The 25,398-nt window shown below is 42.5% G+C and overlaps 1 protein-coding gene and 1 non-coding gene across 3 annotated transcripts in view; both read left to right on the top strand.

Annotated features, from left to right (window-relative positions):
- Positions 1 to 25,398, top strand: part of COP1 (COP1 E3 ubiquitin ligase) — a 124,406-nt gene that overhangs the window by 91,652 nt on the left and 7,356 nt on the right. For both annotated transcript variants that reach the window (XM_039730279.1, XM_039730278.1), the window contains exons 17-18: positions 95 to 219; positions 1,346 to 1,506. In XM_039730279.1, the coding sequence (XP_039586213.1) occupies positions 95 to 219; positions 1,346 to 1,506 (286 nt within the window). The remainder of the gene's footprint in view (positions 1 to 94; positions 220 to 1,345; positions 1,507 to 25,398) is intronic.
- LOC120512273 lies at positions 15,800 to 15,935 on the top strand. Its single transcript, XR_005629985.1, has one exon.

Below are 25,398 nucleotides of genomic sequence, written 5' to 3'. Positions count from 1 at the left end.
TTACATTGCCACTGGAGCGCTGAGGAGCAGGGTGGCCAGGCAGGAAGGAGTTCCTGCCATATGGCAGCAGGGTAAATATAAGTATTGTTTTCAGGTCAACAGACAGTCAGCTGAAGCTGTGGAACGTAGGGAAGCCTCACTGCCTGCGCTCCTTCAAGGGTCACATCAACGAGAAGAACTTTGTGGGGCTGGCATCCAATGGAGACTACATTGCCTGTGGTGAGTAGAGCAGCCACTCTGATGTGCTAACAGGGTTCCCAGAGCTGGGGCCTCACCAGCAGCAAAGCACACCACCACTTGTGCTATTTAGCTGGATGGACTTTTTAATAGAAAATTTTTGTGAATTTCCACACTCCTTCCCCTCCCAGAGAATGGCATTGGCAGTCCTGACCTAAGGGGGTCTGTAGATGGTTTTCTCCTGTTGCAGATGAGTTGTTTGTGCATGATGATTCAGGCTTGCTGTCATCAAAATCAACTACTGATGTCATTGCTGCTGATATAATTTATGTATTTCAAGATCAACAATTGGCACATCTTTATGCACCACCAGTAGCCTGGGCCACGTGAGGCTCCAGCAGTTGTCACTCAGTATGCATTCAGAATAGTGCCCACATTGCAAACAGCTCCTTAGAAGACTGAATCATTAGTTACTCCTTTGGCTCTTCTGTCCTTTCACTGCTTAAGCCGGGCTGTCAGAGCTCTGTAAATCCACAGCTCTTGCTGGGAAGGCAGTGACAGGCTGATAGCTGTGGGATGAGCAGGACAGCTGTGCCAGCACTGAAGGGAGGACCTCAGCTTGTGTGTTCCCTGATTGCTGTGCAGCTTGCAAGGCAGAAATTGGGATGGATTTCTAAATAAAGCCTGCACAGTCTAGTCTCCCTTGCTTAAGCCTCCACAGACCAAGTTGTCATACTTGATTATGGCAGGCAAAACTCTGATAGTGCTACCTGCCTTTGAGCTGTGGCTCTGAGCAGGCTGGATGTAGCAGTAATTCATGTGGTAGTGCAGATTCTCTGCCCAAAATGCTTTGCCTTGAGGAGTTTGTGGAGGGTTCTTGGAATCCTGTATGTTTTGCAGGTGTGCTGCACGCTGCAGTTGTCTTGTAATAAAACCATGTCCTATTATTAAGTGTAATGGAGCACTTCCAGCTGCCAGGGCACCATGACCACAATGGTAACTACAAGGAAATGTCTAGGCTTGTTTTAAGCAATGAAAGAGCTAAGAACCTTTATTTCTGCCTATTTTAAGCAATGAAAGAGCTAAGAACCTCTTAAGAGCTAAGAACCCTTATTTCTGTTTGTCTTTACAGAACCTGATCTTGTATACTTGTCTTTTTTATTTCTAGGAAGTGAAAATAATTCCCTTTACTTATACTATAAGGGCCTCTCAAAGACACTGCTGACGTTCAAGTTTGATACAGTCAAAAGTGTCCTGGACAAGGACAGGAAAGAAGATGACACAAACGAGTTTGTGAGCGCCGTGTGCTGGAGGGCACTGCCAGATGGGGTAAGCTTTCTGCTTGGGTGCAGAAGGAATGCCTCCTGCTTTCCCACAAAATAGCCTTGCTGAGGGTTTGACTGTGCTTGGTATATTCCTGTTCACGAGAAAAGGACACTTGCAGGTCGTTGTGAGAACCCTGATGGTTTGCAGGGTAATTGAAATGCTGGGGGAGAAGAGACTGCTGTGTTCCTAACTCTTCCACCTGGGTGTTTGAATTCCTCTGTATGGTATCTGAAATCCCAAAAGCAGCATTGTGTTTCTGGCACTTGATAGTTTTTGTGGGTTCATTAGTGGGGTTTTTGTTGCAGATACTCGTTGTGAAGCCTTGTCTCAGTGTTCCTGTGTCTGATTTCCCACAAAATAGCCTTGCTGAGGGTTTGACTGTGCTTGGTATATTCCTTTTCATGAGAAAAGGACACTTGCAGGTCATTGTGAGAGCCCTGATGGTTTGCAGGGTAACTGAAATGCTGGGGGAGAAGAGACTGCTGTGTTCCTAACTCTTCCACCTGGGTGTTTGAATTCCTCTGTATGGTATCTGAAATCCCAAAAGCAGCATTGTGTTTCTGGCACTTGATGGTTTTTGTGGGTGCATTAGTGGGGTTTTTGTTGCAGATACTCGTTGTGAAGCCTTGTCTCAGTGTTCCTGTGTCTGACTGGGTTTGCTCATTGGAACACAGCCTTTGTGTCTAGATGAGTAGATATGTAAAGGCTGCAGTCACTTCAGTGACTGTTCCAGTGGCACTGAATTCACATCCCTAGCCTGTGTACTAATGTGGCAGCAGACCTGATGCAGCTTTTGTGAGTGTGGCCTTTCAGAATGGGGCTGCTCTGGAGAACAAAATGCTGCTTTTGAATTCGGGGTGCTCTTGAATAACCTGCATTAGAAATATGGAGCAAGTAACTCTTGTATGTACAAGGTTTGCAGATCAGATACTTGACGAGGCCTTTTGGGAGGGGGCAGAAAGGAGTTGATCTTAAATGCAGTCTGTATGGTATCTGAAATCCCAAAAGCAGCATTGTGTTTCTGGCACTTGATGGTTTTTGTGGGTGCATTAGTGGGGTTTTTGTTGCAGATACTCATTGTGAAGCCTTGTCTCAGTGTTCCTGTGGCTGTCTGGGTTTGCTCATTGGAACACAGCCTTTGTGTCTAGATGAGTAGATATGTAAAGGCTGCAGTCACTTCAGTGACTGTTCCAGTGGCACTGAATTCACATCCCTAGCCTGTGTACTAATGTGGCAGCAGACCTGATGCAGCTTTTGTGAGTGTGGCCTTTCAGAATGGGGCTGCTCTGGAGAACAAAATGCTGCTTTTGAATTCGGGGTGCTCTTGAATAACCTGCATTAGAAATATGGAGCAAGTAACTCTTGTATGTACAAGGTTTGCAGATCAGATACTTGACGAGGCCTTTTGGGAGGGGGCAGAAAGGAGTTGATCTTAAATGCAGTCTTCCAAGTAGACAAAGTGAATTGTTGCATAGTTGCTGTCCTGAGATGTCCAATTCACAAAGACAGTGTCTACCAATCTGCTTTCTGCATGTGTAGACACTACCCCAACAACTGTGATTCAGTTGTCATTGAGCTAAACTCACTTCAGATGGACACTTCTGAGTCAAAACCAAAATAAATCCACGTCTGGAACTGCCTTTTGTGTTTAAAAGTAAGAAGTGGGCTGCTGTGTTTGAGCAGGGGACATTAGAGTCAGGGATGTAGGATCACCAGCTTCTTTCTGGCTGGGGATTTAGTAGGGCTTGGTATACAGATCTCAGGTGCAGAGTGGCTGTTTTAAGTTTGGTAATTTGTCTTTCTGCTGGATAAAAACATGCTGTGGGAACCTGTGTGTCCAGAAATGCCCTTCCTTGAGCTGCCTTCACTTCAGTGCTTGGATTGTCTTGCCCACCACTCTTCTGAGCATCTCTTCTACAGGCAACAGCAGAGATGTCTCACCCCTGGAGTTATGTCTGTTGCTGTCCACTCCTCAGCAGTCTTTTCTCTGATAAATGTGCTCTGATAGACCTTCTGCTTAAGTGGCTGAAAAACTTCTAAGCTGTCACAAAGGGCTGTGAAACAATTCTTCATAATCAGGATGAAAAATACTATACAAAAATGTAATAGTTAAATCAGGCCCGTCAAGATCACACCAAATAATGTTCAGGCTTCACTCCATTAAGCAGCATTCAGAATCCATTGCTGTTCTGGTCTTCTTTTTTCTCTAGCATTTGTCTGCTTTTCCCTGGGCTGCTTCTAAAGAAGCCTGTTTCTCCTGTGGCAGCCACAATACCTGGCTCTAGCTTTTAAAGAGAGCAGCAAAAAGCTGCCTGCAGGTGGATTTTGCCTCTGCCTGTGGTACATACCAAGCAAGCTGCCTTGCTTGCTTCTGCCAAGAGGCCTCAATGTTTATTTGCACCATATCTTTTCACTGATCCAGCTGCACATTTCTCTTCTACTGGTTCAGCAGTCCTCTCTGACCTAATTGAGACTTTGCTCATGTTCTTAGGAAATTAAATTACTGCACAGCCAAAGTTCAGTTATGTCCACAAAGTCTTACTCAAATGATGAAACTCTCCTATTCTTCATTTTGATAATGTTTCTTCAGTTTGCCGTGATATTTTTTTTTTTCAAATGAGGTTTGCATATACAGGCTTCCCTAAAAGCTGACATTTTTTCTGATATTGGGCTGAACCAGAGAAGGTGTGCCTCAAAGTGCTGTCAGCATCTGCAGGATTTGGGGAACCCACAGCCTATTTCCATCTTAATTATAATTTTAATCCTGAGTGAGTCACTCTACCTTAGTTTCCTAATTATAAGAATTACCACACACACCTCTCACTGCTGGCTGTGATCCCACCTGCTCTGCTGCAGGGCTGTGAGTGTGGAAGCAGCTCCAGACCAGCAGCCATGCAGAGCCCCAGCACAGGCTGGGAAGGCTGCCCCAGCTCCACAGGCAGCACAGTGAGCAGGTTTTACAGTGCTGTGGGCACGCTCTTCTCCATTTCTTGTTGGGCTGGTTCAAAGCATCTCGCTCATCTCCATGCTGTGGTCACTGGGCAGCATCTTCAGTTAGTTCCTGAGGGGTGGGAGATGCCAGCACAGCCTTTCTCCAGGCTCCCCAGTGGAACAGACTCTTGGTTTTCATACAGTGTTGCTGTCAAGGATTGTTCTTTAATTAACCTTTTGAGATGAGATGAGTAAGTTTCAGATCTGTCAGTTATCTTGGGAAGCATGAGTACATGTACTCCTTCACTTCATGCACTTAAGTGCAAAATCTCAGATCCTAATTAAAACTTAACTAAAACTTTCAGATTAAATGTCATTGATTCTTTCTTAAATCTATTTTTATGCAATTTAGGCTTTTTCTTCCTCCTGAGACTAAGTCAAGCTGTGCTAGCGGCCCTTGCCAGAACCCATCCTTTTATTCTTTTCTCTTCTGCATTGCTTTTTCTTTACTCACAAAGATGCAGAGGCCTTTTTTATTGGAGCTGTCACCTTTCTGACTCAAAGGTCCAGCAGCACCTTCTTTTCACCTGTATCAAAGCCATAACGAGGAAGAGAAATTATTCTCCCTAAGTGCTTATTAGCATTTTGCACCAGGTTTACTCATGTCTCAATTTATAAAAAGGTTTAGAAACAAACACTAGCTTGTAGGCTACTTATTCTGTCAGACTCTTTGGAAAAAAACAGGCAAATGAAAAGCAAATGAAGCAATGACTATGAAGCAAACCTGATTCTTGCAGCACTGTGTTTTGGACAAAGGTAAGTAGGCCGTTAGATATTTTTAAAATAGCACCTGCTTATTGTTTGTGGGGAAAAAACATTTTTCCCTTCTTGTTTTATGCTAAAAGTTGATCAATATTTAAAAGGAAGAGAAAGCCAAAAGAATCCTGAAGCTGAGTGACTTGATAAACGTGATTTAGACATGGAAATGCTTTTCAGAACATTCCCTGGACTAAATCCTTTAATTTCCCAAGTCAAGAATTTTATAATATACCCATGCTGTCCATTTTAACCAGCTTCATTTGAATCAAGAATCTGTCTGGAGATTGAAAACAACAGTCTTCTATTTTGGTAACATGTAAACAGGATGCTCTTGAATGCAGGGACACTCTTGCATAGGGAAAGGAAATTACAGTAGTGGTAGTAGCTTAGTGCATTTAAGGGAATAGAGATGTCATCTCTCTTAAAAGGGTCACTGCAGTTACATCTGGGTATGTGGATCATAGCTGGAGGAGACTGCTGTGTCCCTTATGTGTCCTACAGGATGTTTTCTCCTTCCCTAAAGGGGACACCTGTTGTGTGGTCCCTCTAGCAGGGTTTATGTGCCTCAAACATGCTGCGTTAAATGATTGCACCTAAAGTAGCCCTTTTTCCAGGCATGGTTAGTGTTTCTCAGAAAGCAGCTGTTGAAAGAGAAGCCAAGGCTGAACCTGCTCCCAGGACAGCAGAAAGGTATTACAGCTGAACACAGAAGCAATTTGATTATGTAGATTAAGCATGGCTCAATCTATCATAATCACTGTAAAGAAGCCATTTAATTTTGTACCTGTTTGCACAAGTATTCATTACTGCTGATAAGCAGGTTACCAGGGAAGGATTTCACAAGCAGAAATGTCAGGGCTTTGATACCAGTGAGGAGATGCAGATAAGAACAGAAGAAAGCCATGCAAATTAACTTAGGTAAAGCATTATGTACATTTTTTATTTTTGGAGGAGTAAAGAAGGGGAATTCATTGAGAAGAGTGCTGCAGTCTTTAACCAAAGATGAGTGGGTGGTGGGATATACTGGATGGGTGCAAGAGTTCTCCTGGAGAAAGGCTACAAGTGGTAGGAAAGCATCTCTTCCACCTGAGTAGAAACCCATGTGTGTGTTTTTTCACTTCATCACTCCTTAAAAGTAATTTAAATTTGTAGGGGTCTTGAAACAGTCATCTAACCATGGGTAAGAGAAGGCAGCTCTGGAACTCCAGGCTTCAGGTTGGCTTTGGGCATTGCCCTGTGGTGGAAGTGTATTCACAATTAGCCCTGCATGTCTGAACTTCTCTTTGTTAATCTAAGAGCATGAAATATTCCCTTCAAATAGGTTTTTGGTGCACCTTTTCAGAAAACGGGCTTTTCTTCTGTTTAGTTTTCCTTTCTTCTGAGCATCCAGCTTTGTTTCTTAATGATGTCTGGCTTGGATTCTTTAAATAGAAACCTGTAATTGTAGCACTGTAAGTTAAGTCACTTAATAGAGCTGCAGTCTCGTTCACTGATGAAAAGTAGCCATCCTTTGTTTCCCAGTAGTCTTATAAATGGTACACAGTGTACACAGGAGCTAGTCAGGGGCTCTTATAATTTACAATCAGCAAATTGGCTCCCTTCACAGGAATTAATTTAGCCAATACAAATTATTTTAGGAAATGATTCATTGCCACTTTAAAGCGCTAATTAATTTGGGTGACTTATGAACATTAAAAATGAAACCTCCTCTGTCATTCCCAAGTAACTGAATGGTAATTCAGTGTCATTGTAAAGTAACTTGTATCAGCTGTAACTATACCTCCTGTAGCTTGAAGTGCAAATTCCAAAGGGATTTTGGGGGGAAAACAAGAAGCACTTGAAACTTCATTGTCTCTCTTTGCTGCTGAAATTTTAAAATCTCAAAATTGGTGAGAATTTTGACTTCCAGCTTCAACTCAGTAGTGTTTTATTTTCACAGCATCCTCAACTTACTGTTCAGGTGTCAGGAAATACCTAGGTAGAAACCAAAAGCATAGGAGATAAAAGGCTCCCTGGAGTGATCAGACCCAGCTGTCCCTTGCCTGCCTCTGATACCAGCTGTGCCACAGGTCACCAAAATACTGTGGTTTTTTCTGGAAGGGCATCTGCTGGTTTCTGACTCCTCCTTTCTTTCCTAGACCAGGATTGGCCCGTAGCATTTGTGTGCAGCATCTCCCAAGCTATTATCCTTGCAGGTTCTCCTTCAGTGCAGTCCTACACCACTTCTTCATGCTGGAAACACAGAGGTCCTCAGCTTCGTTCTTGTGCTCGAAATGCACAGCAGTTTATGGAAGGCTGAGAAGGATCAGCTTCTTAAAAAAGCAAGATGTGGCTTTGATCAGGTTTATTCTAGTGGGTTTTTTTCTCCCCCACCTGAAAATCTTCAAAGGTCTCTCTGCCTCCTTGGAAAGCTGTCTAATCCCCATAGCCTGCATGCTGCAGTGCTCACAGCTGTCTGTGATAGCTTCCCATTTCTCTTGACGTGCCCTCTGCTCTCTGGTCATTGGCAATGCTTTAAACACAGAGTTTTCTTTGACTTTTATTTTGCTCTTTTCTTAGGTAGTAAATGTATTTGATTTCTCTTCCATCCTACCTTTTTCATGTCTACTGCTCCCTTACTCATTTGAAAATCTAAAATTTTATCTAAAAACAAATGGGACCCAGAACATCAGAAGATGTGTCATGCTTGATTTTTTCCCCCCTCATATTTTAGCATATTAGTTATGTGTACCAACACATACTGTATAATATTGGTTTATGTGCTGCTTGAAAACTGTTTTCTTATGCAGAATAATTTCTACTTGCAGATAAAAGATGTCACAAGCTATGTATGATCCTTTGCTCTGAACATGCTCATATCCTTTCATATCCATATCTTTTCACATCCTCTGGTTTGGGCTGTATTTTTCCTGTGGCTAAGGAGAATTAATGAGAAAATACTCAGGTGACTGACCATATTTTATTCCCTGTCAAAAATTTGTATGTGTCAAAAACTTGTGTGGAGAAATTTGCAGGTGGGGGGAAAAAATCATATTCTATTAATATCAGTTCATGCATTGTATTGGCATCTCAGTCTGTTGACACTTCAGTCCATGTGAAAAACCATCTTGATAATGTGATTATGCAAATGACCAGATTCATGAGGAAGTGTTTAATTTTGAGTGTTCTGTAGAAAAAGAAAAATACTGGTGAATGTTCTTTCCTTAGTGTCTTCTCCCTGGTTGCAGGATACCCTCTGAGCTTCCTCCCAGTGAGGACATGACTGCAGTGAAGGGAGCCAGGAGATTCCCTGAAAACCCAGCCTCTGTCCATGTGCTCCTCCTGCCTAGTGGTTTTGGGGGCCAAAAAAGTGTATTGCACATTTCTGTCGCTGTTTCAGGCTCAAGGGGGCACACAACCCAGCCTCTGTCCATGTGCTCCTCCTGCCTAGTGGTTTTGGGGGCCAAAAAAGTGTATTGCACCATTTCTGTTGCTGTTTCAGGCTCAAGCTGGCACACCAGCAGGTGGCTGGTGTGTCAGGAGCTGTGCTAGCTCTTCCTTTCCTAGGTGCAGAGCAGCTGCCCGTGCCACTGCTGAGGACACGGGCTGAGTCTGGCACTTCTGTTCATCTCTCAAGTTCAGGTCCCCTGTGGTACTGCAGCACTCTGATATCATTGTAGCTTCTATTTTAAGAATAGCTTCTTCAAGTAATGTAGGTGGCTCAGGTTTTTCTTCTTTGTTGGTTTTAACTTTACATTTGCAAACTCAGTTTCTCTCCTTCTGCAAGGTGAGGCTTTTTTTTCCTTGCATAATCACAGAAAATTGCCAGAGGGTCAGTGTTGTCTTGAATTGAAGGCAGATGAAAGTCCTTATTTCCTGAATGAAGACAGTATTTACTCTTTCAGCCTTTTCAGATGATATTTGCTCACCAGTGCATCTCTTCTAATGCCAAGAGTAGAATGCATGCTGTAGATAGATCTGAGGTCCTTCTTATTGGAGTCATCTTTCCTAGACTGAGTGAATGACATAGTGGCCAACATAACTGAGTGCTGTTGACATTACCATTCCAGTAGCTGATCCCAGTGGTACAGCTGTAGAAATAATGGATTGCAGATCATTGCTGGTACAAGCAGAGGTGTGAGCAGGCTCTTGCTATTTCAAGCTTTAAAAAACAAGAGCATCCCAATGCAATTGCAAATCATATTGCTGTGTTACACACAGTGAGTTGGGGATGCAAAGAAGTCTCTCTGTAGCTGTTGTTAAACTTGTAAGTGGATGTTTTTCTCCTATGGGCATTTAACTGCTTTAGTAACTATCAATTCTTTATTCAAGTATCAGTTTTATAACAGATGAACCAAAGTCAGGAATTCATATGGAACCTAGACTTCATTCCCAACTCCATCCTCAGCTTGCCACTGAACTATAATGTTGCAAGGTGCAGCAGTAGGTATCATGTGGCACTTACATAAGCTATGTCCCAAACAGCACAACTTCAAAGAGAATTATTTGTGTTACTTATACTGGGGTGGAGAGGGAAAAAAAGTGCAGGTTCATATTCAGGGAGCACTTACTTTTAGAATTAAATTATTGTACAGCTCTGTTCCCTTTCCACCCAATCTCAGCAGTGCTGCTGATGGGCCCACTGATACGTACCCTGTTGGGCTCTAAAGCCACTGATTAAATAACTGATTAGGCTGCTGTAAAGTTGGGGGGGGTTTCAAATGATGCCTGGAAAGCTATTTGTCATGAAGTGTGTACTTCTCTCTTAGCATTGTGCCTGTGTCTCAGGGCATTTCAGCTGCTGTGGGAATTAGAGGTGGCAGGAGTTCTGTCTCTGCCCTCCTACAGCTCTTAGCCTTTGGGGAGGAACGCTCATTCCTAGTATTTTTGGGTGGGACTTATACTCACAGAATCATGGAGTGGTTTGGGTTGGAAGGCACATTTAGAGACCATCTAGTCCAACCCCCTGCAGTAAATATGTACCACTTCAATTGGGGCAGGTTGCTCAAAGTCCCATCCAGCCAGGCCTCAAACACTCCCAGGGATGGGGCTTCCACCACACCTCTGGACAGTCTGTGCCAGTGCCTCACCACCCTCATTATAAAAAAACTTCATTACATCTGTTCTAAACTGGCCCTCTTTCAATTTAGAACCATTTGCTCTTGTCCTGTTGCAAGACCCTACTAAAAGGTTTGTCCCCATCCTTCTTATAGGTTCCTTTTGAATACTGGAAGGCCGCAATAAAGTCTCCCTGGAGCCTTCTCTTCTCCAGGCTGAAAACCCCCACCTGTCCTCACAGGAGAAGTGTTCCACCCCTCTAATCAGCTCAGTGGGCTCCTCTGGACCCACTGTCTATAATGTGTATTCTGTGTAGTCTCCTGGAGCAGAGCCCCCTGAAAGCAGTAGGTCACAGCAGGATCCTGGCAAGTTCTGTAGGTACTGAGCCAATATTGCCTGATGTCAAACTCTCACTAAAGCTGGTTTCCTCTGACTCAGAGCATCTCCTGCATGAGCAGCCTTTGCTTTACTTTCCACTGCTAGGCTCATGCTGGCTATTTTCTTTGTGAAGTGCCATCTGCTGAAGTCCCTGGCTGGCACAAAGTGCCAGTGAGATGAGGTCTGAATGCCAGGAGCTGATACCAGTCGGGCAGTATTCGATGTGCTACAGAGCAGATGAAGGGGTCATTAAAGACAGGAACTGCAGGGGAAGAGCTGTGTGTCCCAGCACTTACTGCTAAAGCAGGACCAAAGCAAGAATGAGGTAGGTTTGGCAATGCCATTGGCATTGAGCTAACCACTGCCTTTGAAGCCAGCTTCTGTGCAGATGCAGAATTGCCCCACAAGGGTGATGGTCTGCTGTCAGTGCTGTTTGAATTTGGTTTATAACCTCATTCCCTCTAACAAGTGATACTGCTTCAATTAAAGTCAAACCAACTTTGCAATATTGTGTTTTTCTTTTTTTCTTTTCCCCATTCTTCAGTGCTAATATTGATGGCAAGTCCTGCCAGGCCACCACCATTCAGCAGTTACAATTCATGAGCTGCATCAACCTTTTGCTCTAGCGCTCCTAATTAAGCAATTTTAATGACAGGATTTAATGTTTTACACAGTCTAAATGAAGTGGAAAAAATATGAACGGATTTTTTTCCTTTCCAGCACAAGATTTTGATCAGATAATTTAACCTCTGGGTGAAATGGAAGTAGGAGCATTTATGCATAGGTGGTTTTCTCTGAAAAGCTTTACTTTACTACATCTGTGCATTAATAGTTCCTGCTTGGCTTTGGGTATCCATTCTGAAGTTTTTTGTGTGTCCTCTGCCCTTCAGTTGTCAGAAACAAAACCCCAAAGCCTTTTGATATCCACTAATTTGTGACCAGTTTAGTGCCAACTGTGTTACATGTTAATAAAGCGATAATAAAGGCTTGCAAAAAACAACTGCTCAGACTGCTTTTCCAACAGCAACACAGGTTTGTATCCTTTCAACCTGTTTAAATTTCTTTTGGTGGTGTTCTGCTCTAATTCTAGCTAATACTAGATGAGCTAAGTATGTGCATTGAGTGAAAATGGTCTCTCCTCTGAAGGCAATCTTGTGTCTGAATTGAAACTACCTGATATGTGATTAGGAGACATAATTATTTTATATAGGTTACACACAGAATTATAATAATCAGCCTTTTCTAAGGAATAGAAAGCCTGTATGACAGGAAAGTTATGTTTAGTAATGTAATGAGTGCCTTTTCTGACAGAAATGGCACTGTTAAATTTGGGGTTGTGCAGCTGATGGGCGTTCACCCTCGCACGAGGTGTTTTGAATTCTGCGAGGGAAGTGCTGCTTGAAATAATTATGTCTCTTATGGTATTGTATGTCATAATCACTTCCAAAATGCTTATCTGGTTGCTAAAGCTGGAGAGAAGTGAGCTGTTTGGTGCAGTACTGGATTTTTTAGTTTTACTTTAGTATGTCTGAAGCGAATACTAAGCAGAGAGGTGTAGCTGGGGCAGCCTGAGGAGCTGCCGATGAGGCAGAGCATTGTTCCCCAAGTACTTATAGTAATGAGAGATACTGGAGGGAAGATGAGTAATATTACTTACAGTGGGAAGAAAGTTTGGTTCAGATCCATTAAATAAATAAATAAAAGTTCCTTTTACCTGTAATCTGCAGGTAGCACATAAATTAACTGCAGTGGGAGCAGGAGAAGCTGTGTCCCTCCACATGATCCATGCTGGCTGAGGCTCAGCATCACCAGCCAAGAATCCTCATGTTAATCAGGCATACATAATTCTTTCTCCCAGTTTCTAGGTTGATCAATTGAGACCTTGCTGCCTTTTTTTCTTTCCAAGAAAGACCTTCTACACAGCAGATTGCTCTGGCTAAGTTTCTTCCAACAACCAAGTAACAGCAAGCTGCTCTGGTCTGGAGAGTGTGTGCTTGGGGGATATCTTGATTTGTTAATCCTTGATTAAAATAGGTTAATAGGTTCTTCTCTGCATGTCTTGCTTCACAACTTGCACATTATCTCCAGCATTTGAAAAGATAAATTTGAGCCAGCAGGAGTAACACTAAAAGAGAGAAAATTACATGAAAGTGAAATACAAATGTCCTTATTTAATACAAAAGGATTCAGCTTGCTGTTGGCTTTCTGTTTTTCCCAGGTTCATGCTTTGCTTGAAAATGCAACAGAAGAAATTTCAGTTGTTGGGAAATGAGTGAAAAAGAAAGTGATTTTTGGGAAATTTGAGGTAAATTTAGCAACTTCTCTTCTGCTGTTATAGCAGGCAGCAGCCAACATTGAGAGCTTGGGCATTTTCTTCTTTTCAAAACTTAAGAAAATATAAATATTTCGGTTTCCAAAAGTAAGCAAAGACTCATTAATTTGTTTAAGAAGAATACTGCTTTGGAGATTCCTTTCAGATAACTGCTGGATGTGCTGTTACAGGTGAAGGGTTGTAATTTGTCCACAGCCCTCCCAGCATATCCTGAATGTGAACTCAGACCCTCTCCGTGCCACCTTCTGCAGACACCCCTCCTCTTCCTGCCAAAATTCTTCTTGGTCTACCCTGAATAGCAGAGATGTCTGAGCATGGCAGAGGGTCAAGGACAGTCTCTTGTTAAGCCCACCAGTAAATTTTTGGATTTTGTTATTCATAGTGAATCTATGAATTATCCATTGTGGAGTGAGATGGGGTGTTAAGAAAACTCTTTTTCATACAGGTTTTTGAAGTTTCTGCTGTTTTCCTTTGCAAACAGATTTGAAGTAAGTTTATAATATATTTTCAGTCAGGCTGGTGCTTCTGTATTGATTTCAGGTAACACATGAATGTGAAATCTGAGCCCAGCTCATCACGTATCAAAGTTAATGAAGTAATGAATGTGACACCAAATGCCAGTGTCTCTGTCTCTCCTTATCCCCACAAACATGTGCTGGGTATGTGGCTTTGTTTGTTTTAGAGGCCATTTCATTATACAGGCCTGTATCTCTTCTTGGATGGTTTAGGTGGGGCAGGACCTGATCCTGAGCTCCTTGTGGGAACTTTTCTACTGATGTTCATAGCACTACATGCGAGTTTGCTGTGATAAGAAATAGGTTGTGAAGTCCTTACAGAGGACAGTATTTTTTATTTTCTTATGTCCCCTGTATTTTGTCCTGTATTTCTCACCATCTCTGCTCTGAAATATTTTAAGCATCGTCAGGCTCAGAGAAAAGCAGAGTACCTATCACATGCTTCAGCTCTGTGGTGTCTGTTGAGGAATGAGCTCTTCAGAAAGAATACCTAAAATCAAGGGAGGATGAAGCAGATTAGCTTTAAAAAAAAAAAAGAAATCAAATGCCAGAAGTGTTTGTCTTCCCTCACCCTTTGTCAGCAAAGGTGGAGTTTGTATTCTAATATTTACGTAGCTGAAGGGTATTAGAAAATCAGAAGTACTGTGGTGCAACACAAGGGGTTTTGTTCACTCCTGTAATCCCAGTAGGTAATTCTGGTCTTTATATACTGGAGTCTTTTTGAACTTTTTTTTCTATTAGTCATTGGTATCTTAATGGATTTCTTGATTGTTGAGCTCTTCTTTTTGATGCAGTATTGTTAGTCTTAGCATGCATTCAGAGTGACAGGCAGCATTAAAAATAGTCATTTCCATTTGAGATATCTCAAGATAATTTTTTTATAGCCACTGTGTGAAAATAACTTGAATAGTAGCAGAATTATGTATTGTGAGAGAGATGATTTTACTTGTGAATTGGGTTTAAAGATAAAATCTGCCTACTTCCCAAGTCATGGATTTCCTATTCATTGCTCTGTTAAATTTAATCGGGAGCAAGACTTAATCCAGAACAAAGATGATTGAATTGCTCTTAAACAGTAATGTAGAGCATTACCCAGATCTCACTTCAGTCTCACAGTGCAGAGAAATCACAAGCATGAGAGAGTTGCTTGTGAGTACATTATACAAAGAGAGATGCTTTTTACTCATTTGCTGGCTCATTAGAAAATGAAATGCTTTCTGGCTTTTGGAATAAAGTTGTCAGGAGGTGTAGTACAGAATGGGTTAAACCTGTTTAGTGTATTAGCTGGAAATTACTTTGGTATGCAGTAAAAAGGCTCACTCCACTTGCAAAAGCCTCTGTTGGCTTTAAGCTCTGCCATAAACTGAGCTGCTCCTGGGCTTGTGCAGGATGCATGGATGGATGAAGTTACTTGATGCAGCTTTGACTCCTCTTTGAGAACCCAGGGGAGGACAAGCTCCAGCACTGGGCAGTGTGTCCAGCAGAGCCACAGCACGATCCACTGCCTCCCTTTGCTGCTAGCCCCAACAAAAAAACATGCTTTCAAAAATTACTGTCTTTTTTTAACCTTCTATTCTACCAGGAAGTGTGTACACCTAAAAGGTTGTCCTAAATATCCAGTTAGAGCCTGGAACAGAGTTATGGTATCAACTGGATTTTGCTCTTTGAGGGCAAGGAGAAAGCATGGTGGGGAAGCAGCTAATTAAAGGATTTCCAGGCTGTGACATGGAAACTTGACAGCCCCTGTGTTCATTTCAGGGCTCTTACCTGAGCACAGACTTTTACCAGTGAAGTTTGGGAGCTGGCATTGCTTATTTTGTTGCATATACCTCATTTAAAATAATTTTTAAGAAAAGGGGATGGGGTCAGGGAGTGGTGAAGCAGCATCTTGCTGTAGGGACTCTTGTAAGCAACACATTTTTGGCAAGCTGTTCCCTGGAGTTAAGGAGTGTATTCATGGCCAAGAAATTTAGGGACTTATTAATGGCAATGAGCTCCAGGCCCTGCTTTTGGCTGGCAGTCACTGAATGAGTAAGAAAGGTACTGTCAGTGCCACGTTTGGGGCACGTGAGTGTGCCCCATTTCTGGTTAGAATGATTTTGACCTTCTGAGTTAAACTTTTCCACTTAATGATATTTTCCTATTATGTGAATCCTGTCTTCATCAGCTCATTTGCATGCCTTACATCACGTTTCATTTAGGATTTGATACGGTCAGGAGCCCAGCATAAAAGACAGTGTATAAAAGGCTGGTGTAATCATGACATTTCCTAGGACTGGAAGCTGCTGGGACCAGTTGGGACTGGTCATGGGCAAAATAAATATGTTTTTGTCCACTGTTGCAGTCTTCCTAGAGCAAAGTGGAGGTCTCTGTCTGCTTTAGGACAGCCAGCTAAATCAGATCGTTCCCCTCCTTACACATGTGTTATCCTACAGCATCCTCAGCTGCAATGTCCCACCACGTGGGGACAGCCCCCTTGGGCAGGATTTTCTTTGCAGCATCCACAGCTAAGTATAATTGCCAAGTGTTAATCCAGCTCAGTAGCTTAGAGCAAGACTGTAATCGTAGTTATTGGGTTTTGTATTAAAATGCTCTTTTTAAAAAGTTCTTGTTAGGTTTAGCCAACTGGCTGTAGAGGTGATTGCATTCTGGTTGGAGGGATGTGCATGAGTGGAGCAGGCTGCATGTTCTGAGGTTTCCCTCCCCTCTCCATTCTTGCTGCTTCAAGAAACAGTCATTTGCTTTAAAGTCAGGTTTGCAGCTTTGATTGAAAATGACTCTGCAAAACCCCATCAGAACTGTGCATGCCATAGAGTCACTTAAAAAGAAAAAAATCTAAAAGGCACCTTGAAATGTATGAACTCCCTGGGATGCCATCACCTGTGGTTTGCTGGTGTCCCCAGGCAGGACCTACTAAATCTTTGTCTGCCCAAAGAGCCCAGAAAAAGGAAAGAAAGGATGGAATTATGCTGTCTGAGGTCTGGGAATGATTATTAAGTGCTGGCCCACTGCCTGACAGCTGTCATGGGTTTGCAGAAGTGAGACAGATCTGGGAGAGGCAGCTGCAATTGTATAGCTGGGAAGTTGGGCTTTTAATTGCTAATTAAAGTTACCATTTACATTGGGGTTTTCCTTTTTTAAAGGACGACATCATATTCTACAAGAAACTGCAAGCATTGTGTATTTATAGCACAACCAAACTGGCAACTTGCTCTTGCTGCTTTGCTGGTACATCTGTATTTCACCTACTGCCTACTTTTGCTTTCCCATCTGTATTTTTTATGCCTTCTGTCCTGACAGCCCTTGTTCTCCTAGTCCTTGACTCCCCTCCCGTGCAGACATATGATCCCATAACGTTTTCCTTTTTGTCTTTATAAACAATAGGCAAGCAGTCTGATAGCACAAGTCCAAAGTCAAGGGAGCTTTGCAGATTCAACTTGACAGCTCCTCTCTGAATTATTTAAAAGCTGTAAACAAAAGAAAGCCCATCTTACAGCTTCAGGTGCCTTCTCCTCTGGTACTGTGGAGAATGCCTGATAGGTGAATTCAGCTAATTTTGCCCATTTAAATCTGTGGGATTTAGTGGAGTAGAAAATGCAGTTAGAATTCAGGGGCTGCCTCCTGGTATTCCTTAGGCAGGGTAAGTTGCAGGGAGGTGAATGAGCAAGTTGAGGAGAGGGAAAGTTGGAAGGTGAATGCAAGAATAGAGAATTTGTGTCTAGTATGAATTTTGTGTCAAGTTTGGATTTTTTTTCCCTTTCACAATTATTGAACTTGTTTTAAGACATCCTGTATTTGCTTCTGACTTTAATCTCAGTCCTTGGTAGATTTCCTTGTTTGTTCTTTTTGCATCCTTTGTTTTCAAATCTAAAATGCTTTTCTACACCTGAATGACCCAGTGATTTCTGGCTTCTTGGGTACATTTTAGTTGCTGGTTTCCCTCATGCTTCTGGATTCAGGAGTGTTTTAGATGGCTGAGATTAGGGAAGCAGGCAGAAGGCACAATTGAGTCCTCTAGATGATGTGAAGTTCATTATTATCTTTTGAATAGTTCATTCTGCAGAATGAAGCAGGGGAGATGCTTTGCATTTATTGTACTAAAGCTGTAAAACTGTACTCTCATCATTCTTAATGCCTAAGGCATAGCTGCTGTCTTCTCACTCCCTTCTCCCCTCAGATAAATACAGTGGGGAAAGCATCAGGAGTAGGATATCAAAAGCAACTTGATGTGTATCATCTGTACTCTGCATGATTTTAATGAAGTTCTTCACTTTTTATGTACAGTCAGACCTTAATAAAATGCATTTACTGTATTGTGTATATCAATACCATACAATATTGTCATGAAAGCTGATAGTTTGCATTGTGGCTTTACTTTGAAAACTGACCTGCAAAAATGGCTTTGAAATATCTCCTTTCAGAGATTCCAGCATCTTTCACTCTACAAAGCAAAGATCCCTGTCTTCCAAACAGCTTTGCAGGCATAACCTGGCCACAGTTCAGGTCAGCTCCCTCTTCCATAGTTATAATGGATTTACAGAGCCCTCATGGCTGTGAGCCAAGCCAGCCCTAAAGCCCTTCTTGGCCACAGGCGTGTAGGAGATGGTTCTGCTGCCTGGGGCAGATACTCTGCTCTGCTGCCCCATCCTTACCTGTACCATGGGAGCAGAACACAGGAAATGTTTTTAACACAAGCTCTATGACTTGAATTCATGCAGGGAGAAGATTTAAGTACAGCTTAAATATAATAGACCAGGAATTTTACCTGGTCAAGAGAAAACTTGTGCTTGTGACATGAGATGCATGCTATCAGAACCTGCCTGCAGGTCTTAGGCTCTGGCCATTTTTCTTTGCCATTCTCAAGTTTATCAACATCCCTTCTTCATTTTCCTGTGTGTCCTGTCTAGTGAAAACATGTGCCTACTGCACTCAGGGCATTTTTGGAGCAATATCTTGAGGAGACAAAGTGTCCTATTTCCCAAGTTCAGGGAGGGCCACGTGCTCTGGTACAGCTTGCCCAGCCTTGTCTGCATTGCAGGAGGTTTTGGGTACATAGGGCTGCTCTTGATCCTGTTATAGCATTAGCTGAAGTGGATGGTGAAGGAGAGCAGCAGACTGTGAATTCTATCAAGATTAATGGAAATTTTTGTTTTACCTTAATTAAACTTTCATTCCTCAAATCAAAGTCCTTTTCCCCAAATCAGCATATGTTATAAATAGCATTAGTATAGGTATAATTTCATGAAGCTTCTCTGCGTGCAAATATTAATGTTTGTGCCTTGAGTTTTCTCCACAAGAAACCATTTATCATTTCTTTTATCTCACCAGGTCCTGGTGAGGTCACTTCTATGGCACATGTGTGTTGCATAGAAAATAAAGGAAAAAATTCATAAATATATATTTTTATATAAATAGTGGTTTATGCAGCTACAAGCTGGGCCACTTTGCAGGTATCCTTCTCTTGTCTGTTCTTACCACCAAGCAGCCTGCAGCCCTTTGGGTGGAAGCAGCCTCCAGGGATGAGATATTTTTGCTTTCCTGGTGTGTTTCTTCCTATTGCTTTCCCCACAGATGTGTAATTCCCCACGCTCTTTGCCTGCAGCCTCAGCTTGAACATATGCTGTTGTTCCCTGCCTCAGACAGCACCTCAGTGCTGACACTTGGAACTGTGACTCCATTGCTATTGCTATTAAATATACTGTTCTTGGCCTAAAGAGAAATGAAGACTTCGATTTCCATGGCTGCCAGACTTCTGGCCCATCCACTAACACAATTAGAAAGCTTGCAGATGCAGTGAAACCATCATTCTTCTTTTCCAGCTGGCATAAGCAAAACATTTAGAAGAGTTAATGTGTTTATGGAGCACTCCAGTCCCCCTGCAACATTATTTTGAGACCCACTAATGCAATGGTCAGGATTTAAATGCATGTCCAGAACTTTCCAAGTTGGTTGGTTTAGGATACTGTTGTATCAGGATTTGGCTTTGCTTTGGTGGTGGGATCCTACTTAAAAATGGTTGGATATATTTAAGGGATATTATTACACATAAAGCATAGAAACTAAAAATGTCAGAATTCAGGGTGGCCCCTTTTTGATTATCTCTGTCAGATCAGTCTTGGGAGTGGAGGTGGTTTTCATTAGAATGGGGCAAAAAAGCAACAGCCTACAGGAGATGAGATGTACTAGGTGGGTTTGTGTGGCAGGGTTTTTGTTGTGGGAGGGTGAAAGGGTGGTTTCTGTGAAAACTTTCCCAAAGTTTCCCCCCTGTCCAGCAGAGCCAGTGCCAGCTCCAAGATGGACCCACCACTGGCCAAAGCTGAGCCCATCAGCAGTGCTGGCAGCTCCTCTGGGATCATGTACTTCAGATGAGTTGAGAGGGAATACTGCACAGCTGCATCAGGGAGAGAGGAGTGAGAACACGTGAGAAACAATTCTGCTGCAGACCCTGAGCTCTGTGAGGAAGGAGGAGGGGAAGGTGCTCCAGGCACAAGGGAATTGCCTGCAGCCTATGAGGCAGCTGTTCCCCTGCAGCCATGAGGGCCACAGGGAGCAGAGATCCACCTGCAGCCCATGGAGAACACCATGCCAGCGCAGGTGGATGCCCAAAAGAAGGATGTGACCCTGTGGGAAGTGCCCACACTCTAGAGCAGCTTTTCTGGTAGGACTTGTGACTTGTGGCCACACAGGGGCTGACACTGGAGCAGTTTGTGAAGCCTGTGGGAAGGACTCACCTTGAAGCTTTTTTGTGAACTGTCTCTAGTGGAAGAGACCCCATGCTGGAGCAGGGGAAGAGCTTGGGGACTCTTCCCCTTGAGAAGTGAAGGAATGGCAGAGACAATATGAGATGAGCTGACTGTGACCCTGGTTCCTTGTCCCTCTTTGTCCCTGAAGGGGGAGTGATAGAAAAAATCAGGGGTGAAGCTGAGTGTGGAAAGAAGGGATGGATGGAGGTGGTTTTAAGATTTTCTTTTATTTCTCATTATCCTACTCTGATTTGATTAGTAATAAATCAGATTTGCCCCAAGTTGAGCCTGTAATGGTAACTGGAGAGTGATCTCTGGCTGTCCTCATCTTGACTCTCAGCCTGTTTGTCTCCTGTGTCCAGCTGAGGGAGGGGAGTGACAGACTGGCTTTGGTGGGCACCTGGCTTCCAGCCTGGTCACCCCACCACACCAAGTGTTGCCCAGACAGCTTGGCTGCCCCAGATTGTTGACAGCCAACCATATAAAATGAACAGTAGCAGAGTATGTATCCATTATCAGTTTTAAATAAATTGATTTCATGAGTTTGTGCCAAAGTGTTTCCCTTTTGCTGACCCAGCCAGCCTGGCTCAGCTTGGCTCCCTTCATCATTCCTGACACCACCTGTGATTAACCCACCTTCCTGTATTGACTGCCACCATCTCTGGTTGTGGTACATGAATTGTTCTTCCACTTGTGCCTTGAGGGGATGCTGTCATGTCAGGGCTTTAGAAAGGTTTTTTCCCCAGCCTGTCCCACTAGCAGTGGCCAGTATGTAACCCACCAGTTACACAGCTGCAAGACCTCTGTCTCCAGAGGTAAGCTTGGGTCATTCAGGAACTCCTGCTTGCAGGAATTCTTATGAAGAGAGTTAAACCTCAGTTATATACCTTCATCCCTACCTTTTTTGTTTAACACCTCATTGGGAACATCTGGATTAACCTTGGGCAAATCCACCAAGTGTGTTGCTTCTGTTTCCCCACATGTAGGATAATACTTCACTACCTCACCAGGGCATTTATTACTCTTAATTAATGTTGTAATGTGTCTTTGGTTCCTCTGATAAAACATGTGGTGCGAATGCAAAGTTGTTTTTACTGATTGGATTATTAATTAAATGTGCACATATAAATGATTTATTGGCATTAGAGACCTAAGACTTAATAATTTAAAATATTAACATCAAGGTGGTTGGATCAATTTTAAGCCTGTTAACCATTCAGCTATTTAGAGACTGAAACAAATGACACTGGGAAAGGAAAGGAAACTGTGCTGTAAGCAGGATTTTCAAAGGTGAATTCAGTAGAGGAGGAAGAGGAGATGGAAGATGTACCTAGTACTGTGGAAGAGGCTGTTGAAACCAACAAGAGAGTGCTGAAAGTAAGGTTTTGATGAGAAATGCCATACCAGGGACAATGATCTCAGAAACATAAAAGCCCTAAGAAGAATATGAGACAGATGGTCTTGGAAAGATCCAAGTGTTCTTGCACAAGTAAGGGAATTGCTGATTCAAGTGTGAAGATGATTTGAAAGAGGGAGCTGAGGAGTGTTGGGTACAGTTGAGCTGGAAGAGAAATCACTGACTTGGAAGAAGAATAGAGAAGATAAGAGAGGTGGGGGAAGCACACTGTGAGTGTGAAAAAGACACGACAGAACCATGTGAACATGTAGGGGCTTTAGCAGATTGAAGTTTGCCTTTCACAGTAAGGGCAAGGGGAGTGTGCTCTAAATTAAAGAGGACCAAGCAGCTGGGATAGAATAATAGGATATCATGAGTTGGAAGGGACCCACAAGAATCATGAAGTCCAACTCCTGGCCCTGCACAGGACACCCTGACAATCCCACCACACACCTCAGAGTGTTGTGCAAACACATACTGAGCTCTGTCAGGCTGTGCTGTGACCACTTCCCTGGGAGCCTGTTCCAGTGCCCAGCCACCTTCTGGGAGGAGAACCTTTCTTACAAGTTTCCCTGCACCCATTCTTTCCTAGTGCAGCAGCAGGGAGCTGTGGTCCTTGCTGTGCTTTGGGACTGGGCTGCATAGCTCTGGTGTTTGTAGGGTGGATTGCTTGTCTTATCTCATTCAGGGTAGCTTGAACAGAAAAGGCTTTTCACATTCTACTGATTTCTGTTTACAGCTCTGATCCCTGATGGTTTGCCACTAGTCTGCACAAAATCAAAATCTAAAAGTACCAGATTTAGATGGTATGTCTGAATACTCTCATGCAGATTGGTGGCTGTTTCTCCAGATTGTGTATTTTGTTCCTGATGCAAGTTTGCAAGGGAGACATATGCAATAGCAATATTAATGATAACACCCTGGGCTTGATTTTGCCCCACAGTGCACTGCTGGGCAGGGCAGCCTGACCTTGGCTAGGGAGAGATTAAATACATCACCTCCAGCATGATGTAATGACTGACTGCAGCAAACAATAGGATGGAAAGGGGGGAGACATTGGCAGTAGGAAAGCAGGTCTTAAACTGTGCAGTTGTCAAGCAATGTATGGTATTGCATTACCAAATGAATATTTGGGAGTTTTAAGTCTTAAAAGAATTGATGCTAAAAGCTGTCTTCACTAAACTAATGCCTTGCCATTTCCTGTGGTTTTGCAGTATTGATATTAATGTTGTTGTATGTTTATGTATATGTTTTTTCAATGCTTATTGTAAGCTGTATTTATATACTGCTGTCACTTCCTTCAAGGTCTTGACCATATTGTTTATGGGGAGCGTGTGATATCCCAGGATTTATGACTATAGGAACAAGTAACTTTAGACACCCTGTCACAGATTAATGGGCAGTGGAACACAATATTCCTACACAGAGAGGAGGGGAAGACTTGTGCTTTGGGGGTGCAGGGTTAACAGCAGAATAATTTGGTTTTATTGTATGTCTCCCTGCCTTGCCTGATGGGGGAGTGTGCAGCAGCTGTTAGAGCTGTGTATCTTGCTTTGCAGTAGATGCAGAATAGTAAGTGTCTAATGAGATTTTCTCATCTTGGATTCTAAATAAGTTAGATGCTCATCAATACCAGTTTTGTTCTAGAATGACTAAATTGCAGAGGCAGTTGCCTGTAATATATCAGCAGTACCTGGGGTGGGCTTTGCTGGCTGGCTCTCCTGCCTTTGGAGAGCTTTCTTTGCCTTCTCCCCATCAATCTCTTTGGCCTCCATTTCCATCTTGAATTCAGAAGATAGCACAGAAACAAGGAAATTGATGCCTGTGTACAGCACTGGGTATGTGTGTACTTCTATTTTCTTCTAGCCCTGACTTCAGTTGCCTTGTTGATGTTGTTTTTTGAGAGCTACGTGCAGAAATGAAAAGGGCATGTTAAAAAGAAGAGGTTTCTCCCCTGGCTGAGAGATAGCTTACTGCTTGTTTGAGTGTGTCATTGGAGCAAGCCTTGCTGCTCTCCTGAGGGCACCCATGAGCTGTGAATACAGACCTGGGTATGTATGATAACAAATAAGCTTCCAGTTACACACAGCATTTTCTTCTGCTGGGTTTGATCTGAATAGAAGGAGGAAAACACGTTGTAAAATCCAAAAATGAGAAGACTACTTCAGGGAGTAGGAAAAAGGGCTGTAGTCGTGTGTATTGAGTTGCAGCTAGACATACCAGATGTGGAAGTGTCAGAAAACTTGATAAAGGCATCCCAGGTACAGAGGTTGGAGTCTGGAATTGCTGAAAAACAAGGGAAGGGATTCAAGGAGATGCTGAATTTCTACCTGGACAGATTTCCTAGTGAGATGCACTTCATCTTGTGTGGAAGCTGCAAACTCTGCATGATGTAGGATGATGAAAGCACTAATTTGTTTGAAAACTTTTTTTCTACAAAGCTCTACAGTGTGCCCATGAATTCTGACCTAAGAAGAAACTATATATATGTGTATATGCTTGTAAGCAAGTCTTTTTACAGAAAGTGAGTCAAAGGAGCACCATAATCTTTAAATCTGTGGCTTAATATTTTAGGAAATATCCTTGTTGTGCTGGCCGGGTATAATTGTGTAGCACTTGTGAACTTGAAAAACCAAAAAATTGTATATTTGCAGCTGGATCTAGAAAGAAGTACAGAAAACACCTTTTTCAGATGTATTGAGTTTTCTCTTTTTTTCTGGGGCCCAGATAAGCCTAAAGAGGCTTTATCTCTCTGGGTACAAAGGAATTACCTTCAGAACTAGATAAAAATACTGTTTCTAAGGATTAAAAGACACAGTTTAGGCGTGCATGTTCTGTTCCAGGTTTAATACCTAAAGAGTTGGGTGTTGCTGCTCCTAAAATATTTTGGTACAACATCTTTTATATGCCAGACCTTGTTCTGTAAAGAAGCACTTGGTATAAAGTAATTAATTTCTGCTTGAGCCTGATGTTCACAGTATAGATTATAAATATTCCTTTAAATTTGCTCAGAAGGGATTAATGTTAGGTGAGCATGATGGCACAGAAAGTAAATTCTGGTTTACAGGGAAATAGAGGCTTGTGCACCACTTCAACCAACCCACTGTGCACCTTTCATTGATAACAATTGTATCACAAGAATAGGGCAAAAAACCCAAAATTTGCACATTGTCCCACTGGGAAAGGATCTAATCAGTTCAGCTTTTCAAAACCTCTTGATTTTTGTACATTGGACGTTCATTGTGTTTCCTGGGCTAGAATTTGTAATTTTCTTTCAAAACCAAAAAGCTGACTTGTGTCATACAGCAAGAAAATAGCCAGGGCTCAGGAGAATTAGAGTGAAAAGCCATTAGAATCTGCTAATTACAAGATGAAGAGCAGTCAAGCAGTGGTGGTCTGTTGGGGAACCAATTTTGCACATTTAGATGTGTAGAAAGACTTTGTGTGTGACATTGATGGGAAAAGTTTTGGTGAAATATGTCTTGCAGATGGTGAAATAAGTCTTGCAGATAGTCTGCAGCTTTGTCCTAAAAGCCAGCACCAGAGTAATAGTTGCCACCTTCAGTAAGGAAGGAGTAAATTTACTTAAATAATGGAGTTTCTGTACAAACAGCACTAGATTTAGTTCAACTATATACTTTTATTCTACCTGTAAATAACAGAAGACAATTGAGTGCAAGCTTTCTCACCCAGGTGGTTTTTCCCACTGATTCAACAACTTTGCTTAATTAGGCTCCAGCTCCT

Source organism: Passer montanus, unplaced genomic scaffold, assembly GCF_014805655.1.
Source record: "Passer montanus isolate IOZ18808 unplaced genomic scaffold, ASM1480565v1 scaffold71, whole genome shotgun sequence".
Classification (NCBI taxonomy): Eukaryota; Metazoa; Chordata; class Aves; order Passeriformes; family Passeridae; genus Passer; species Passer montanus.
The sequence above is the reverse complement of the archived record's forward strand: the minus strand, read 5'-3'. Positions and strand labels throughout refer to the sequence as shown.